Source organism: Triturus cristatus, chromosome 5_1 (assembly GCF_964204655.1).
Source record: "Triturus cristatus chromosome 5_1, aTriCri1.1, whole genome shotgun sequence".
Classification (NCBI taxonomy): domain Eukaryota; kingdom Metazoa; phylum Chordata; class Amphibia; order Caudata; family Salamandridae; genus Triturus; species Triturus cristatus.
The window spans coordinates 622,006,322-622,027,360 of record NC_140587.1 but is presented as its reverse complement, the minus strand read 5'-3'; the positions used below and the strand labels follow the sequence as shown (position 1 = coordinate 622,027,360).

The 21,039-nt window shown below is 43.8% G+C and overlaps 1 protein-coding gene across 1 annotated transcript in view; it reads right to left on the bottom strand.

Annotated features, from left to right (window-relative positions):
• CA8 (carbonic anhydrase 8 (inactive)) overlaps positions 1-14,872 on the bottom strand; it is a 647,887-nt gene extending 633,015 nt beyond the window's left edge. The window contains exon 1 of the mRNA XM_085605561.1: positions 14,425-14,872. Within this exon, the coding sequence (XP_085461687.1) occupies positions 14,425-14,500 (76 nt within the window). The 5' untranslated portion in view covers positions 14,501-14,872. The remainder of the gene's footprint in view (positions 1-14,424) is intronic.
• Positions 14,873-21,039: the final 6,167 nt, after the last annotated feature.

The window sequence follows — 21,039 nt, the reverse complement described above, 5'->3', positions numbered from 1 at the left end:
TTTTTTTATGTAAAAACAACTCATAGTACCTCGGAACAGTTGTGCTATAGAAAACTGTTAAAATGAAAATGAAAAAAAAGAAAAGTGGGCATTTTGGCAATATTGAAATAGATGGTGATGAAATATCTTTTTCAAAGGCTGTGTCTCTGGCTTGTATATAAAACATGGCAGGAAGTCTCTACACTTTTACTGATACACACTACTTTTAATCAAACAAAACTATAAAATCAAGTACCACTTATAACTGCCATAATTTAGAATTGCATTTGAAAACAAGAGTAGACTTCACATTTTCAACATCAAGCAAATGAGGCGTGCAAATCTGTTTACATTTCTACCTTATCTTTTTAATATCACTGATGTTATTCTCTTTCTTTATTTGCTATATTTTATTGTGGTTATAATAACTGGGTTTCCATACTGCAACTAACAGGTGTGGACAATGAAAGCGTGTATTTCATGATTGATGCTACTCTAACATACATATTCAGTATTTGAGGTGTCATGCATTCTAACTAACAAAATATCCCCAAACTGACTTTTCTGAGTATGTGGAGAGGCGCCTCTGAGTTTGATGTTGCTATACATGCACTTATCTCACAGACCGTGTCCCTGTATATGGTTGGGAAATTTTATTGGCTTGCAATATTCGCATTATTACAAATGGAAAAATATATTCCATCATTGACAATTACGAGAAATATAAAAGAAGGCTGAGGTCGAGCTAAAAAAGATAGAGGAGCTCATTGCAATTTGTGGGGAAATACCGGTTGTTTCTTCCTGATACACAAATTTCAAATTGTGCAAAATTGTAGCATTTATGAGTTTTTCCCTGTCCTAATTTTGCCAATTAATACATTGTGAAATTTGCATTGGGAAAAGAAGTCAGAAAGTGAGAAAATGTATGGTAATGATATATATGCAATCTGATTCCGCAGTTTATCCTTCATTCCTTTAAAACTTGGAATACTGCAGGATGTACTATCAAAATTGACTCAGGGCAAAATTACCAACCAGCTAGTTAATGTAACATTATAGTTAGGTTAAATGTTCAGTAATAACATAATGTTTTAAAGTTTTAAAACCTAGTTATCTCAAGTAACTATTACTCGTGCCCTAAGGTAACTATAAATTGGGCCCCTACCATGCACAGTTTTCTCATCAATAATGTTCCTTCAAATATTGCAGTGATATTATCAATGATGCCATAGAAGATATTGAGTAATGTAATATGTTGGGTAATTAGCAGATCATGGCGAGGGCGTGAGTTATAGTTACCTTCGGGCAAGAGTATAGTTACTTGAGATAACCATAACTATAAGTGGTGAATTTCAGTGGTTTTTAAAGTTTAAAACGTTAAGTTGTTACTGAGTATTTCACCTAATTATAACGTTACTTAACCTTTGTTTTTCTCAGTGAATTTCTAGGGTGTTTGTGACGTAAAGTAATATTTAATTACCATATGCAAACCCAGCACCGCCGAGGACGGCCTTTGGCCGTGCGCTGTGGGAGGTTGGATACAAGGCCTGGCCTGCAACCAGGCCCTGCATCCATCCCCAATAAAGGTAGCCAACCTCACATTATGCAGGACCTTTGGATGTGCCCACCGGGGATTGGCCACTGGGCCTGGCCCTGGGGTTCCCATATACCAGGCCCACATAAATTTAAAAGAAGAGGACCCAATGCCCGAGCCTTACTAGGCCCTGGGAACCCCATCACCAGGGCCTTTTTTTATTAAGAAGGCAGCGTGGCCCCCCTCCGCAAGTCGTATTAGTCCCTGGGGACCCCAACACCCAGGATCACTTTTTTATTAAATGGGAAGAGGGCCTTGTGGCCCCCATCTGGGAGACTAATTAGGCCCTGGGTACTCAATTCCCTAGCGCCACTACTTAAAATAAGGGGCAGGGTGGCCTGCAACCCCCTCCATAGCTGTTATTGGTAGGGGTGGGCGGAATTTGCGTAATCGCGTTACGCAAATCTCCGCGAAACGGTAAAAAATCTCCGCGAACATGCAGAAATTCCGCGAACACGCGGAATTGCTTGTTCGCGATACTTTTTTCCTGTTCGCGATCGCTGTTTGCGTGCTCGGGGTGAAATATCTCACGAACACGCATATTGAGAACGCGAACAAGCAAAAAATTTCGCGAAGTTGCGGAACGTAGATTTTTTTGCAATTTCGCGTTCTCCGTGGAACGCGAAATTACCCAAATTTCGCAAATTCCGCGAACGGAATGGAATTTACCGCCCAGGCCTAGTTATTGGTCCCAGGACCCATCCCCAGGGAACTAATTATTTATTTATTTATTTATTTATTTAGCGACTTGTAAAGCGCCTGGTGACCCGAGGGCATCCCCGCGCTCTGAAAATTTGTTATCCAGATGAGAGGGAGAAGGAGAGAGGGCTTTATTTAGGAAATAGAAGGGTTTTAAGTTTTTTTCTGAAAATCAGATAACTGGGTTCCAGTCTGAGGGAACGTGGGAGGGAGTTCCATCCAGTGGACGCTTTTACAGAGAAGCGTCGGCCTCCGGTACGTGTCCTTCTGAATTTGGGGATGTTGGCTAGGTGCTCGTTTTCGGACCGTAGAGCTCTGGGTGCTTTGTATGGAGTAACCAGGCCGCTGAGAATCGCAGGTCCCGATCCGTTGATCAGTTTGTATGCCGTGCACATGGCTTTGAATTCCACCCTTTGGCGCACAGGGAGCCAGTGCAGGGCCTTGATGGCAGGTTTGGCTGACACTCTGGAGGGAAGGTTCATGAGTAGACGGGCTGCTGCATTCTGTGTTCGTTGCAGTCTCGCCAGGGTAGCCTCAGGCGCTCCCAAATAGACCGTATTACTATAGTCCAACCGTGACAGTATGAGCCCTTGGACTAATAATTTCCTGGACGCGGGTGGAAGTAGGGGAAGAATCCTGCGGGTAGTGCGCATTAGCCCAAAACAAGTACCTGCAGTTTTGGCCGCTTGCGTCTTCATTGAGAGGTCGGGTTCTAGCCAGACTCCGAGGGTCTTAATTTCGTGTTTCGGGATGGGGATTTCCCCGAACATGTCTGGCCAGACCGCTGGGGGGATGGTCACCCATTGTTTACCCATGAGCATCACTTCGGTTTTTGATCCGTTTAGTTTTAATGATGATTCACACATCCAACCGTGGATTTCAGTGAGGCAGTTTGCCAGGTTGTCTGGGTGGTCGTCTAGTTGGGATAGGGAGACGACCAGTTGTGTGTCATCGGCGTAGCTCACTATTTTTATACCGAATGGTGTCACTAGCCCCAAGGCCCCGACAGCCCCAGCTCCCCGCATGCATCAGGAGCCAGTATTGTTCCCGCCTGAAGGGAGCAGGTACTGATGCTGCACCCTTCGGGCAGGAGCAATATTTTGATCTGTTTCCCTGCCCACATCAGTGCAGTCAGAAAAACAGATCAAATGTCCGCTCCCAGCCGGTGGTAGCATTTTCAAAGCTCCCACCAGCTGGGAGAAGACTGTGTTTGCTCCCGCTTGGCAGGAGTTTTTAGTGCTATTTCTTAGCGCTAAACTCATCCTTGCATTTATTTTGGATGTGAGGGGTATATTGCCCTTAGCAAGTAGAGCTAAAATCTGAGAGTACATTTGAGGAATATCCTACCCCAAGGACACATGTAGTGCTATTTCTTAGCGCAAAATGCATTCTCGCACTCATTTTAGATGCCAGGGGGCATTTTGTGCTAAGAAAATAGCGCTAAATGCAGGAAGCAAGTTGGGCGATAATTCTACCCAAAAGCACATTTAGCGAGGACGAGTAGCTGCTCATGCCCCATTTCAAGTTATGTTGCACTTAAGGCTATTTATTAGAGCAAAATGCATTCTTGCTCTCCTTTTATACGCAGGAAGGCATCTGCATGCTAAGAAATAGCGCTAAACACAGAATTACTCGTTTCGCATAATTAAGCATAATCTTGAGGAACTCTCGAGTAATTCCATATGATTACGCAGCAAGCAAGTTACACCTTTCTCTACTTTTTTACCAAGCTACCAGAGGGTTAAGTACAGATTCATTTATTGTCTTTTGTGGTTCGCAATAAGCACCTATGGGTGTTATCTGGTGGCGCTGGGCCGGGGCAATGTCAACAGTTCAAGCCAACTGCGATGGAGTGCAGGCCGGGTAAATAGCCATGCAAGCCCAAGAAACAGAGGACCTTGATCCTGGTCGCACCAGCGTGATGTGGGGTGCAGACGGATGCGTCAATATTCTTCAAGCAGCAGTGGTAAAGTGCTCACAGTCCTAAGGCCAACAAAAAGAATCAGCATTTATGGAAAGGATTTAGAGGAGCACAATGTCAAGCTGAGATGTGTGTTATCCAGCAATCAACAAACGGCAGTGGTGGTTTCAATGGTAGCACATCAATTTTTACGTAGATTGGGAACTGGCATATAATACTGGTGCTCCTCATGATTAAGAACAAAACACCCCACTACCTCAGGTGTCAACCCACTATGGCTCAACTTAACCCAGTGTACTTGGTATATATAGAGAAAACTTCGGCACTCTGACCTGTTTAGTTATTTATTTGTGAAAAGTTATCTTACTTAATTCAAACAAGGAGCAATAAACAATTTGCAGTTTCATTTAATGTACATAGGGTATACACACTCAACAATGTTCTCGATACATTTGGTTCAATTTAGTTAGAAAAACATGAATTGTAATGACACAGTATTACAGGGGTGGAGGATGTAATGCAATAAACCTCCTGTGGAGTGATGGATCGGCAGCCGACACGTGTTTCGTTACATGGTAACTTTTTCAAGGCTTAAAAAACAATCCAGAAAAGTGCCTTTTCATTATTTCTTGAGTTTAGGTTCTTGTATACAATAATTCATACATACTCTCTGTGACTTATCCTTGCATGTATGCGTCCATTCTTCTGCCCACTGACTCATTAAATGCATTGATCCAGTCACACCTCTGCAATACCGCACAGACAAATTCGCGAATCAGTGGAGAGGCACATTGAGTAATAACATGGACCCAAACTCGAGAGCCAAGTGTGCCTAGTTCTTTTCTGTAAAAAACACTATAATTAGTTTAAAGCAACTGGGAAACGTGCAGCATCATCCGTGTATAAGACTCATATCTGCAGCATAAGGATGTGACTCCTGCCAGGCTAATTACAATATAAGTAGTGTGGCTTGTTTATTTTGCTGGTTCAATAAAGGTTTACGTAAGTAATTCCATAACTCTAATATGGTATTTCTCTGAAAAGTGGAAATAAACATTTTGAATGAAGATCTCGCAATTTTGATTGATGTCCTGGCAAGATACACAAGTTGTTTGAATTTAATAAGCACAGTCGGGAGATGGTTGAGAAACTCTGCCCTTGGCGGGTGAGGGGGCGCTTCGATGAGAAGGGCACATAGATTGGTCTTTTCCGCAGAAAGAAACTAATGTAGCCTCGCTTGTAAACGTGGGGTGCACTTTTTTAAAATGCTGAAGAATGGACAAACATTTCAAACAAATTCAACCTTCCACACCACCTACGTACATGGGGGTGTCTTTTTATAAGGGAACATCAGCAGAACTGCACCAGATTGTATGTCTGAATGTTTATTCAAATCTTTTCTGTACCCAGTTTGTGCATGTTCTACAAATCTGTTTGTTTTAAACATGTCACAAGTAGCAGGGAAAGGGACCCAAATTAGTGTGATACGTTCTTCTGGTAAGTAGTGATAAGTGAGTACAGTCACAGATGACTCGGACTTGAGCAATCAAATTATGGCATTAATGCTACTAGCTGGTCTGTGTGATGGACCATCTCATCTTGCATTCTCCTAACCATATCAATAGTTTTTATGGGTGTGAGTGGTGAAAAAGGCTCCTTAAGATTCCAGGACTGTTTGTCATTGTTAGACATGGGGGTCTCTAGTTGGCAGGTTGTTACCCTGTCCAAATAGGGAAGGTTCTTCCCAGTCAGGATAAGGGGGATACACTTCTAAAATAACCCCTGTTGACCCCCTTGGTAGCTTGGCACGAGCAGTCAGGCTTATCTCAGAGGCAGTGTGTAAAGCATATGCACATAACATACAGTAATACAGTGAAAACTGTACAAAAGGACACCACACCAGTTTTAGAAATATATCCAATATTTTTTCTGTGCAATCAAGACCATAAACGATAATAATCCACCTTACAGTATTCAAAATATACAATTTCCAAGAATAACCTTAAAAATGCAGTTTTTGAAGTCAGTAGCTCCGTCTGGTGCTACTGCAGTGCTGACCACAACCAAATCCAACAGTTTTGGTCCACCGCGTTGTTGCGGACCGACGTCGGTGTCAGAAGACTTGTAAACAGTACCTTTTGTTCCGGCCGATTGCAGCAATGTGGGCCGGCGGTTACATTTGTCGAGGCTGCGGTGTAAAGCGGAGCGGTGCGGCTTGCAGTGCCCTCAGGTGGCGGTGTAGTCAGCGACTCGGTGGCAGTTGTCCAGCAGCATCGGTGAGACCAGGGCTGCGGTGCGGGTCGGTGTTCGTTGCGGAGCTGACGGTCACAATGCAAGCGGCGGTGTCCGTCAAAGTTCAGTGGTCGATGGGGCTGGCGTCTGTGGCCCGCGACTGCGGTGTGGGACGGGGTGGTGCTTCATGTAGCTTAAGAGCAGTGCCCCCAGACCATGGTGCAGACCACGGTGGCCATGTCAGCTGGCAACGGTGTCTTCAGTGAGACCAGGGCAGCGGAGTGAAGCGAGGCGATGTGGGGTGCGGTGCCCACAGGTCGCGGTGCAAGCAGCGGCTCGTTGGCGGCGACAGTCATCCTTATCAGTGAGACCAGGGTTGAGGTGCGAAGTGTGGCTGTGCCCTCTGCGGTACCTTCAGGTCATGGAACTGCCAGCAATTTTGGTGGCAGCGTCGGGTTGCGGTTTCCCTCTGTGGCAACTGAGACACGCGGTACCCAGAGGAAGGTGAAGTCTTTGGAGAAACTCAAACAAAGAAGTTGCAGAAAGTTCAGTCCAGTCCTTTTTCTGCCCAAGACAGAAGCAGCCACTGCAGGCCAACACAGCAAGCACACAGCAAAATGGTAGTTCCTCCTCAGAGCTTCTCCAGCTCTTTTTCTGTGGAGAAGTGTGGCTCAATGGTTAGAGCGGCAGACCCTGATGCAGGTCTGGCCCGGGGCCAGGGTTCTATTCCCGCCTTGGCTGCGCTTGGATTCAATTTCCTCGGACCTGATCATTCTCGCCTCGGTGCCTATTCTAATCATGGGTCCCACTGTGCAACTCTGGGCAATAGCTTGCTTAATCTCCACAATGGCCCCCACAGCGCTAGGATGCCTGGCTTCACCTTGGGGGGTGCCCAGGAGTGGACATCTCACAGGAAAACCAGGAAGGGTTCCACAGCGGTATGAATACAGCGCTACGAGACCTCTGGGCAGAAGTGCGCTATATAAGTACAAATACATTTACATTTCTTGGCAGGTTCCTTGATCCAAAAGAGTTCTAAAGACCTTGGGTCAGGGCCCCAATATTTATACCACATTTACTCTTTGTTCTCTTTGTGGCAAGGGTCTCTGAGCCTAGTCCAAACCAGTTCTGTACTCTCTGGCCCAGCTTTACTACAGGACGTGGAGACAGCATTGTAGAGAGGAGACACTGCCTATTCAGGTACTATTGAAAACTCGTCCCACCACTCTAAATGCAGACCAGGCCTATTCCGCCCAACTATGAGTCACCAAGGAAAGGCGAGACACACCTCAACCCCCTTGTGGCTATCTACAGTGAATGCACATCCCCAGACCCTGCCACTCCCAAACCAGACAGTCAATACACAAACCAGCAGAGGCACACAGAACGGTTAGGCAAGCAAATACCCACGTTCTAAAAGTGGTATTTTCAAACACATAATATAAAAATCATCTTTACTAAAAAGATGTATTTTTAAATCCTGAGTTCAGGGCTATTAAACTTTATTCCTCCATCTTGTCCCAATGGAAAGTTAGGCTTGAAAGACATTACAGGGCAACTCCCATGTTAGCCTATGGGACAGATAACCTTGCAATAGTGAAAAACGAAATTGGCAGTATTTCACTATCAGGACAGGTCACACAAACCAATACATGTCCTACCTTTCACATACACTGCACCCTGCCCATCGGGGTGCCTTATATGTAAGGAAAGGGAAGGTTTGGGTAGTTTGACATAGCAGTAAAAACTGCGCACTGACACTGCAGTGGCAGGTCTCAGATACCTTTGAAGGCTACATGTGTGGGTGGCACACTCAGTGCTGCAGGCCCACTAGCAGCATTTGATTTACAGGCCCTGGGCACACACAGTGCATTGCACTAGGGACTTAGTAGTAAATCACATAAGCCAATCATGGAAACACTATTTTTTAAGCACAATTTAGAGCATATGCACCTTAGTACTGAACAGCAGTGGTAAAGTGCCCAGAGTCCATGAACCAACAAAAACAGGAGGCCAAAAAGCAAAATTTCTGTGGGTAATCCCACTGAGAGAGCCAAGTCTAACAGTCATTTATTATAAAATGCTTTAAGCAAACAAAATAGAGAATAAAACAAACATTTGCCTCATAATCAAGCAGTGCCAATGACCCTCGATGTTCCACAGAAGGCTCTCGGAAAGAGTGTAGCGGGGCTCAGAACATTGTGCTCTTAGATTGAGGGGGCAAAGAGGGAAGTTGCCACATGTCATCTGTTTAGTTCTGTACTCTGCAGTATTCAGTTGCTTGTTTTCAATAATACAATGATTTTGTTTGGACTATTTTGTATATTTGACAAATAAATCATGAGAGCAAGGAAAACACCCTGTTAAAATAAATATTGATCAATGCTAATCTTTCAATAAAAATAGGGTCTTCTGTGATGTGAAGACTAGTAACTGCTGATCTGTATTTTATGTTCAGTATGAAGCAAATGATTTACTTTTGTGTGTACTCTTAATGCATAAAGAAACATATGTTTTCCATGCTTATAAATTTCTTACTCTTGTAACGTTCAGAAAGTTCAGCGAGGAAGCTGTTCTACGGGTTCCAGCAACAGAAAACTGTGGGGCGTGTAAGAGAATTCTGAAGCACGCTTCATAAGCCACCCTCTTCAGGGACGAGCAGCCATGAGTCCTTGTTAAAATGCTTTCAACCCTCCTTGTACCTAGCAACTTAATTGCCATTGCTGCAGCGTCTGCTTCTGCGAGCGACAATCTCAGTAAACAGCGGCGTGTTGGGTCAAAGTGGCTCCTGGCCGATCAAGGTTTCATTTATTTGTGCACATACGCAAATGTCAACAAATACTTTCCCAGCTCTGGCATGAGCTAGAGCACTGGATGCCATGCGCATTGCAACAACTGAGCAGCCCCTAACAGTCTACGTGAAGCTACATGCACGAAAAAAGAAATGTTTAAAATGAACATGATAATAAAAGAAACTTTGCTCCACCAGGGGAGGCATTGAAGTGCACTACTTGATGTGGGGATGATCCAATGGTGCACAGGCGAAATGCCATCACTCACATTGAGAAGAATCAGTAACCCAATGCCCTATACTGTTTACTGCGGTAGGCGGAAGCAAAATGTGAATGACAACACAACAGACCAATGAATAAAAAGAGATGACTGAAAATATGTTATGCATATGTATGAATGTAACGCCAGACCTAAATATATCTTAAACACAACATTGGCACTGCATGGATGAATGTGTATTGCAGCTAATATAATAATATGATTGTCAGTCTTTGTTGCTGAGAAATGTGCTGAAAATGAGCTGAAATATAGTAAACCATATGAGCTTTGACCCAAAAGAAATTCCACATTTGGGGGGGGGGGGGGTCAAACTTAGATAACGATTGCTGTAGTGTTTGCTGGTTTAAGACCTGAGGGGGCACAAGGAGATGTGCAGCCCTTACACCCGACGCTTGTCATAGGGATATTTCTGTGAACCTGGACGATGGAAATAATTTATAATGGCAATGAGAACTTCTACATCCATGTTTCAGAATTCTGCATGGCACACGTATCATACTTTCCCCATGAGGGAATACCAACATTGAGTGGATTTTACAAAAATTAATATTATAATCACATCATGATCAAATAATGAGCACATTATGCTATATATACTCGAAACATGTAATTATTATGTAATGGATGCGCAGGTTAGGCCATGCACAGACTAAATGTCCCAGAATCCAATTAATTTTCCATATCACAAATACTTGTTATATGATTTTCATCACAGATTTTCCACTGAATCGTAATAAAACCTTGAGAACCAGCAGGGTATGTTACCCTGTGTTGCAGGATTTCTCTCTTACACTTATGAATGTATGACAATTATGAGATATTTTAATGATATTCAATGTGTGGTAAAGGTGTGATATGCTAATGCTCTACTCACCATATTTTTGATGTTTAAAATATGGTGCGGTTTGGCATCAGTCAGGAAATCGGGAATCAGCATGGCAGATCAGTGTAGAGGAGATCTGTTAGGCTAGTAGGATACCCCTGAGTCAGCAGATGGAAAGTGACATGACATACTGTCTCAAGTGTAATATTCTGCTGTGTACTACAGCTGCATTCTCTTTAGTACTGTTTCTCCTTTTGTGCAAGGGTGGGCAGAACTCGCAGAGTTGACTCCGCATAATTCCCAGCGTTACATAAAAACTCCATGAGATTCCGCAGACTTCCACAAACGGGTAGAAAATATGCATGTTGTACTGCTCGCTCTGCAATTTAGCACCAGTAGCATAAGCAATGTTAAAAAATCAGCACAAACAGCACTATGCGGTGTGCAAGAGCGTGCAGGCATTCAAGTTGACAATTGCTCCCACGCAAGTTGAAAATCTACTCGAGCAGTATCAATTCTATTCGAGACGCAGCCCTCTGACCACGCCTGCTTGTGACTGACCGCATTAGCAAATAGCGCTAGGGAATGCCAAATTTCCCTCGAGCTTGTATTTTGGATCGTCACCGGAAAAAATTCTGCCACGTGACAATTGTCGGAATTTGTTCATTTACCCATACTTTTGTGCGTACCTGTAGTGTTTATTCTGTGGAATACCCCATTACCAGATACCTTTGTTTGGACAGTCCTCCAAGATTATGTATTTATTTATACGTTTATGCATATATTAGGTGCCACCTACCAGACAGTTCAAGGTCCCTGTTTGCGAAAGACCTATTGTGTGCTTACCAAGAGCTTACAGAGCCTTAGAACCCATCTTTTGAATACCACTGGGACTTTATTGAGCCACATCCTTCCACTGCTAATATTTAGGGAGCAACTTTTTTTCTTTTTAGTTGAGCACTCTAGTAGAGTACATGTGTTTTACAGCTCTCTACCTCTTGTATTTCTCACCCCCACCCCGCATAATTCTGTCCCATGCTTTGTGTTTGGTCTCTTTCTCTTGGCAGCTCATTCTCTTATTTCCCCACACCTCTGTTCTGAATAGCTGTCTCCCTCGTGTGCTTCTACCCTTTCACAGTGCTTATTTCGCTTGCATGTGCCTGCTCACTCTCTGTTGCTTTCCCCCAACCCACTTCAGAATCTGCTCTTCCATGCTCCCTTAAATTCTGCCATTACTTTTTTAACACAATTTTTAAATATCATTTTTCTGAGGGCCAGGCAGAGAATTCCTGCAGGTCCAACACAAAAGCATTAGAGTGCTTGCAATTTCTTTTTTCTACAGATTAATCTAAACGGCGACCACTATCTAAAATTAGTCAATAAAAAATAAAAGAAAATGGCTCCCGTACCATTCTCTGTGTGCTTGTTTGCAATTATGCCTGCAGAAAATTGCGACTACCAATAGTGGCCGCATCATCACACGTTTTTCTTTGCTGATACTAAAAACCACTAGAAGAAAGCATTGATTTTTCCAATGCTCTTCAGCATTGCCAAAAAGCATTGGCACAGCCAGTAAGCCCGAAAGGTGAGACCTATTGGCTGTACCAATGCTTTATTATTTATTTAGCATAGCGCTTTTAGTTAACTTGCATTTTACTTTTTCCTGACATTATTTTCTTTCATGCCACATTATTTTGGTCAGCTGTAAATCACAGAATTTTACAGCATAAAATTTTAGGCTTAACTTCAGTTTATCAACCCTTAACAAGGTTGATATGCTCACCTAACATGTAAACCTTTTTCATTAACAATTCATACAGCCACTGCACTTCCAACAATTGCACATGTGATTTAGAGATGAATGGCAATAGAACATTATTTAATTTGTCGATGAAGTGCTCAGTCCTCCACTGAAGAATTATGCTCCGTAGAGAACCTGGCGGGAATATTATGGCGAATATTCTTTTAGTAGATTCTCCACCAGAAGAGAATCCCCTGCTAAAGGCTTTAACCCTTCCACCACCCAATGGACGATTTTCCAAGTGGCCATCTCTGAATCAGGTCGTTCAACAGTAGTGGAGAAAGGGGGAGAGATAGGGTATATCTGTGTGTATGTGTGTGCATTTTCGCTACACAAAACCCCAAAATCCTGGTATTCCAGCGGTTGTTTTCGTGTATTTCCTGTCTGTATTGTCAAGGTGGCGACAAATTTTCCCTTATAGTCCCATAGATATGCAAAGGTTTGTGGGTGCTTGTCACAACCAATTTACACACTTGCAAACCTTTTTTTAACACATAACGTATACGCGCAAATTGTGTATCAAAAAACACAAAGAAGGCTTATGAATAGAACTGTGTTATGACTGTGAATTTCCCTACTATCCCAGTAACACACCCTTGTCTCTACTGGCAGCATTCATATTCCGACTACTAATATCATGTATAGGGCTTCAGGAAACTGGCGATACTTGTAGATCAATCACTATCAATTACTATCTGCTGAGGTAAATGCACTTCCATCCTGATATTGGGAACCAGGACCTGCCCTTTGTTCAAACAGATGACAGTTTTTGTGCATCTAAAGGCAAACTATATGAGAAAAAAGTGTGGTGAATTCCTCTTTGAATGTGTGCCACATGTGTTTCACACGTTCTGCATTTCATACAGTAACTCAAATTGCTGTATGACAAAAATAATAAAACAATTTTGAAGTAAATGGACTGGAATTCAAGAAAAAAATAATGTGTTCATTTGCAATCTGCCCTGTCAAAGTCCTGAATGTTAATTCCCAGGAACGCGTTTTGAATGTAAACTTAAAAAGCCACTGGGGGTTGTAATGAAACACATAAACTACTGTAATAACTACTGTTAGTATATCCAGTATGGTGTGCTTGACTGCTAAATATGCAGTCGACAGCAGCATTCGATTGTACACAACAGGGTTTGAGAAGCACTCCTTTGCGCATAACAGGGTTAGGCGTACACCTTACAGGGGTTAAAAACACATCTCCATCCTTCCCAGAAAGCACTATTAACAGCGTGAAGTGTGCTTCTGCCAGCATTACAACACAACACACAGGAAGGGAGTGGACACGATTGGGAAATGTCTGTCAGGAGCGGTGCCACCTCACAGTCACACTCCAATGCCTTTCAATTGTTCCTCGTCAGAAACGTAAGAATGTGGGGGGGGGGGGGGGGCTTGGCAGCCAGGTGGGCAGGGAGAAGATTTGGTTAACCAAGCTGGATTTTCTGCAAATCCTGTCCACGAGAAGTGACACCAATTTAAACTGTACGCCTGGGACAAGAGTCACGGGCCACCTTTAAAGGGCTAACTAAACACCTCAATGTTTTCTTATTAATATTTTTCATGTTGCAATTTATTTTTTAATACGCTCTCCTTTTGCCAAAGTGGAATGTTCCATTTTCTTAAATAATTACTAATTTCCTAGGAGGAGGAAGACGATGGTGCCAAGCCCAGTCCTTACATGGAATTTCGAACGAAGGAGAGCTGTCACCTGAGGGTGGCATTGTGAGCAAAGCAAACACAGACTCGGCCACTCGTGTAGGAAACGAATGTTACTTTTATTGCTGAGGCAGGAGCCACACCAGAGGCACCAGCAGTGGCAAGCAAAGATGAGCCAGACCCGTGCACGCAGCCGCGCACGAGCCTCTCTCAGGCTGGCTCCAAGAGTTTGTGGGCAAACACCACCTGCAAGTTTTTAAAGAAGCGTCGTGTACAGTAAACAACTGCCGAGGGCTTGATATGTTTTTAAATGTTACACGCATGAACCTGTGAATCCTGTAACGTACCTTCCTTGTGCTGCACGGTATGTAAATCCGTTCAACTGTTGTGTAACCCAGCCAAAGAATACATGGCGTTTCCTTGTAATTGCCCCAGCACACAGAGAAGGCACGCTACAGTGCTTAGACAATAAACAAATGAGAACTCATGTGTGAGATAGTCAGTCAGCACGCACATTTCAGTCTCTAATAACTAGTAAGTTAACCCCGCTTCTCCATAGCAGCCTCGCTCCACTTTGCCCGATCCCTCAATAACGGAGTAAAAAACACTGACAGCAACGCGGCTGCGTTACATCGTCCTACCTTCCTCATAGCCCCATTCTAAATCCTCCTTCACGGAATTGGAACCGGAGTCTTCAATGAAACTTTTGTCAGCCATCTGCAGGCTCTCTGCGCTCAGAGTTCCCTTCGGTGCCAGGCTCTGGGGGTGCAGTTCAATGAGAGGCGGTGACGGATGGTGTCTTTTCGGACCCGACCTATATTAGCTCCCCGATGAAGTGAGCCTGTCCGCGTCTCGTCCGGAGGCAGGTACGGTCTGAGCTGGTCGCCTCCCCAGCTGTGCATGCTTTTATGTGACAGCCAGTGGGAGGGTGCGTGTCCTGGATCTACAGTATGCTATACAGTGAGCGCGTCCCTCCCTTTTCCTCTTGCTTGTTTTTATCCCGGCGGTTGAAAGCGAGGAACTTCAGAATTAAACAATGACTGAACCACTAACGCGCAGCATGTCATGACGAGAACCACCAAAGCAAACAAATAAACCTGGCAGAAACACTATAGTGACGTGTTGCTGCTACTGCACTTTACTGTGGAGTTTAATGAATGTTTTCATTTAGTGGCTATACAGCCTACCAAATTCAAGTCACCCTACTGAATTAACAATCTCATATACGTCAATCAGTCAAATTAATTTATCTCTATGAAACCATCTTGTAGGAATATTGAGGATTCACATATTAAAAGAAAGATAAAACAATTGTTTAAAATGCAATGAAAATTAAAATATTTATGAAAGGTACACCGTTTAGCCTCAGACGCTTGGTGACTTCTTTGTAGAGGTGGGTGATAAAATCCGCTCCGCTGGCGGAGTTCACATAGTTTTGCCCACTTGGAGTTACTCTTGTAGCGCAGAGTTCTGTCAAAACTCAGCCAACCGCCAAGTGGTGGAGTTTTTCTCCCATGCAGCTCATCAGCGTTAAGTTGGTGAGTGCTATTGAGGGTTTCCGTCCCCTATCGCAATTTTTGGGTGCTACAACGCCACCCGTCTATATTTTCACGACATGGGAGGTCATGGCAAGTCACGGCGGTTTGCGTTAAGAAAGCTGATGCTCGAATAGAAAATCTGCTAGAGCAGCAGAAAATAGCAGCGCCCTCTGGCTCACTGCATGGTGCAGTTCTCACTGATTTTACAGTGCGGAACAAGATCCCGGCACTAAAAATCAAAGCAAGCAGAGCGACGTGCCAAAATCCGCCCGCTCACATAACTCTGCAGAACCTCACAGAGTTTTTATGTAACTCTGTGGAATTCCAGGGAGAGAAACTCCACAAGTTCCGCCCACTCCTTCTTCTTTACAAGTAGACAATGGCTTTTTTCTGTTTGACATTAATAAATCTTGCAACTGCGATCACAATATCAAAACTTTTCGTTGCAAATAAAGTGCTCAGTGCTTCAAATCTAAATAGCACTCCATGTTTTTTAAAGATTGAGAGAACAGTTTGTTTTCTTATCACTATAAAAAGCAGACAATCAAGAAACAAATGGGGTATATTATTTTTAACTCCAAGGCCACATAGGCAATAACCTTCATGATGGTGAATCTTCTTCCTAATCTTCTTCCAAAGCTCTGGGATTCGCCAATTTGGATCATTACCTATACAGTTCAGTAGTATTCAATTTAAAATTCTCTTTTCTTGGACTTTTTCAGAAGTAGGGAAATATGGGGTTCTTCCTGATGTCCAAGGAAGATGGCAGCTTCCCTGTAGCCTTTGACGAGGCAGCGCAGGTCGACAACTTTCTTTTGCGGACCCCTGGACCTACTGACGAGTCAACACTCAGGTCTGACATGGGGAAGCACTCTGTGCCCGTCCGGTGAAGTCTCCAACACGCCGCAAGTAAGGAGCGGTGTGTTTTTTTCATCATCTCCGATAGCCTCAGAAGCGGCCGCCATTTTGCGATGCGGCCGCCTCATATCAACGCAGCACAGCGCTGAGGTGATGCGCTTTAACTCATTTCAAATTGTATTTGCTTCATAAGAGGATGCCTGAAAATAGCAGTTATCTTAAAGGTACACAGTCATCATAATTTCCTGCTTGTTTTTTTCTGATGTTCCAAGCATCTTGTCAGCCTGCTGACATTTGTATTTATTTACGCCATATATCTGCCACGTCCACCTTTATTTTCTTCCTATCTCAATCATTGCTATAACTTCATCGCTTTCACATAAGAGCTGGTGCTATTTTAACGGTTTCTGCATTACCTATGGGAAGAGTAAAAAAGCTAAGCTCCGCTACCTTGTCCCCAGCATGCAGATTTATCAAAAGCTCCACAGTTTTCGTGAAGTTTGCTGCAATGGAATCTTCTTTAACTTCTCGGAACCGCGCCTACTATACCAGCGAGTTCTGAAAAGGCATCCACGAATCATTTGAAAAAAGACCAACCCTATCCAGGAAAATCCCTACCTCCTGCTTCTTTGGACTTCTTACTTGAAGAAATTTGTGCCCTACGTCCCTTTATGGAGGAAACAAATTCTAAACTACAGTGTCTCACGGAGAGGTGGTCTCAATCGGATGAACATCTACAAGCAGCGGAACAGAGTGTTTCCTCTTATGGTATAATCAACAGCAAAGTGAGTACTCTTCAATCTCAAGTCTATTCTCTGCAGAAGCAAGTTGAAGACTTGGAAAACAGAAATAGAAGAAATAATCTAAGCATATATGCTCTACCGGAGGGCTCAGACCCTCTCAACTTCTTCAAAAATGTTCTTCCTAAAGTGCTAAACCTACCTGAAGGTACCTCTGTGAACATTCAATGTGCACACAGATTGGATCGTCAACAACTTAATGCTTCTGGTTCAAAGCGCCCAAGAGGTGTAATTTCATACTTCTTAGAGTATACAGATCTTCTCAAAGTTCTCTCTGCATCCAAAACAACAACCCGTTTATCTTGGTTAGGTCATGCTTTATTTTTCTCTCAAGATTACGCCAAAAGTACAGCGGACAGACATAGAGAATTTCTAAGTATGAGACCAGATCTTCGCTCTCTTGGTACTCGCTACCGTCTTTTTCATCCCTGTCTCTTCAAGATTACATACAGAAATAAGACGACCACCTATGAAGATCCAGTTAAATTGGAAAGCTTCATTAATTCTTGCAAAATAGAAACTATGGACACTTCTGGCGCTTCAACTTCTCACTCTGGTTACAATTTTAAGAGCATGTTGATGATCAGAAAATGTGCTTTTATTTCTAATACTACTGTGTATCTGCTCACTCAGGCAATTTCTTTTTTTCTACATGAATATTCTAACGTTGATGTTAACTTTTAGCAAGTAACCCACTTTCTTTCGCTTCTCCTTTTAGGTATTGTAGGACTTGGCCCTTTTTGGCTAAAGTTCCTTAAACTTTTTGCTTTCCCCCTAGACCTCTTTCCTGACATGTTGTTGCCAACTTAGATGCTTTAGACTTCTTTGCCACTGCTAAACAGTGTCAAAGTGCAAGTGTTCCCTGTATAAAGTGTAATGGTCATTGGTTGTTCATAATTGGTATGTTTGCCTTACTAGTAAAGTCCCTAGTAAAGTGCACTATGTGTGCCAGGGCTGGTAATGCAAATGCTACTAGTGGTCCTGCAGCACTAATTGTGCCACCCACACAAGTAGCCTTAAAAAGGGTACTCAGGCCTGCCATTGCAGTGCCTGCGCGCAGTTTGTTAAACTGCCATGTTGTTCTGACAAGCGCACCCACTTACTAGACCTTACCCTTCCCTTTCTATGTACATCAGACACCCCAATGGTAGGTCCAGGGTACTCCCTGGGCAGGGTGCAGTGCATGTGAAAGGTAGAACATGTACTAAGGTGTGTACCATGTCCTGACAGTGAAATGATCTCCATTTCGTTTTTCACTGATGAAAGGCCATCTTGCCCATATGATAGAATGGGAAGGCTGTGTAACATGTTTTCCAGCCTATCTTCCCAAAGGCTTAAGATGGAGAGGTGAAGTTTAGTGTGCCTGAACTCACAATGTAATAACACATCTTTTTATGAAGGTGGTGTTTTCATTATGTGTTAAGAAGCCACTCTTTTAGAAGTGGCTGGGTTTTTGTGCTCTAACATTTCTGTGTGTCTCTGCCTGATTGTGGATTGACCGTCTGGATTTGAAAGCGATAGGATCTGGGGAATGTCTTGACCCAGGGGAGGAGGTGAGACAGCAACAGGCTGACTTGCATCAGGACTGTAGGGGGAGGAGTAGCTCCTAGGGGTGAAGAAGCCTGGGTTGCTCCTATAAAACAATTGTCCTATCTCCTGCTGAGTGATTGAGAATCCAGACCCCCCACTAATCAAAGGAAGAAGGTGTCACTGGCAGGGAGGCACCCAGAGCTGGTTTGAACAGGGGTCAGTGCCCCCCTGAGCACAAAGACTTCAGACCATTGAGGGTATAACTATGAGAACTGAAGCCCTTGAACTTTGGAGAATGACTTGATCAAGATTGAACAAGGCTGGAGCTACTTTGTGGTCAAGAGGAACCTTTGCCAAAGACGAAACAACTGAAGAGACTGAAGGAAAGGACTGACCCTTGCTGTGTGTTCTGGGGCTTGCCTGCAGTTTGCTGTTTTAACCAAGCAAAGGTTAAAGGGACTTTGCAGTGTGCTGTGTCCCCCGGCTTGAAAGGACTTTGCTGTGCTGTGTCCTGAAGTAACTTATCCCCAAGGGCCCAAGGTGAGCTGGCTCCCTGTTGCGGAAACTCAGGAACACAAATGTTTCCAGGAGAGTCTCAGCGATGCTGTGTGCGTGTGCTTTTTGCAGCCTGAGACCCTCGTAAGGAGTGCCCTGTGATCGTGGGCACCTGGAGTCCAAGTGAGTCTCAGCGATGCTGTGTCCATGTGCTTGGTGCAGCCTGAGACCTTCGTGAGGATTGCCTTGTTATCGTGCACCCGGAGTCCAAGTGAGTCTCAGTGACGCTGTGTGTTTGTGCTTTGTGCAGCCTGAGACATTTGTGAGGATTGCCTTGTTATCGTGCACCCGGAGTTAAAGTGTGTCTCAGCGACACTGTGTGCATGTTCTTCGTGCAGCCTGAGACCTTCGTGTGGAGTGCCCGGTGATCGTGCGCCCGAAGCTCAGGGGAGTCTCAGCAACACTGTGTGCGTGTGCCCTTTGGCAGCCTGAGATCTTCGTAGCAGTAGCGTCCCAGACCAGCAGCCCCGGAGGAGCTGAGCCACCGGCCCAAGCCCGCTGTTGCCAATTCACAAAGATTGCATCGGAGGCCCAAATCGCTGTACGAGGAGAGGAGAGTGAGTTCGCGTCCCCAGGTAATGTGTGTCGACTCCTGGAGTGGGGTGCGGGCTTGGAGGGAGACGCTCTCAGCCTCTGCTTCAGCTCGTATCCTGGCTCGTATTGCCAAGGGATTCGCAGTACTGGGGCCGGAGTGCAGAGCTGCACTTTTTGTTACACCATACCCGTGTTGGGGGCAACTGTTGATAGAGGCTGACTACGAGTCAAAAGTAGTGACGGAGATACCGCCTAAGGCACCATGATCAGTGTCGGAGTGTATTACGCAATATCTTATTTTTGCATAACGGAGTACCTGATCATCGTATTACACATTGCATCATTTCTGCATAACGGAATGCCTGATTAGTGTATTACGCATTGAATTATTCCTGCAAAACGAACTACCTGATTGTCGTATGACGCAGTGCATTGTTTCTACATAACAAACTACCTGATTAGTGTATTATGCATTGCATTATTTCCTGCATAACGGACTACCTGATTAGTGTATTACCCATTGCCTTATTTCTGCATAACGACGTACCTGGTGGTTGTATTACTCATTGCATTATTTTACATTGCAAAGTGCCTGATTTCAGCATTACAAACTGCGTAACATGGTGTTAGGATTACAGTGGAATGTTTAGAAGTGCTCATTAATATCATCAGAACTTACAAGGGCTGGCTGGTCTAACAACCAGCCAGGAGAAATATTACACATACTCATATGTTGGATTTGTTTTGTGTGGTCTTATCGTATATCTTTTTATGTAAAATTCATACTCGTTTTTATAAAACTCTTGTGGAGTTTATTTGTGGTGTCATCATTGGGTTGCTGTGAGCGTGGTTGCAAATACTTTACACATTTGCCTTGAAGATAAGCCTGGCTGCTCGGGCCAAGCTACCAAGGAGGTGAATGGGGGCTATCTCAGAAGGTGACCTTCCTTTCCATGACGTAGAACTGCGGGTCCCTATTTGGCCTAAGGTACCTACCTCAGCCAACCAGGGATCCCGGGTCTAACAGGTACCTTATTATATGTACTTGTGTTGTTTAGCATCTTGTCAAGAGCAGTCATCCGTGTGCCCCTTCCGTGGTATCTGGATGCACCATCTTTCCATGTGGTTTCACCAGTCCCATCTTTTTTGGAATTGTATAGGTATGTGTTACTTCTTTTGTGTTTTTCTTCTTGTTCTATTTAAAAAAAAAAATCTTTTTGGTTTTCCCTCTACTCCCTTCTCCTGTTACTTTTCTCTCCTAAACACCTTTATCAGTTTTTTCTCACTTTCCTAGTTTCTTCTTTATACGTGGTGTTCTTTGCTGTGCTTATGTTATTACAAGTGATTTTGTTGTTTGCACTGTATCAATTCTATAATATGTCTGGTTTATTTAACTTTTTCTTCATAACAAATAGTATATGTCTGTCGGGAGACCCCTGGG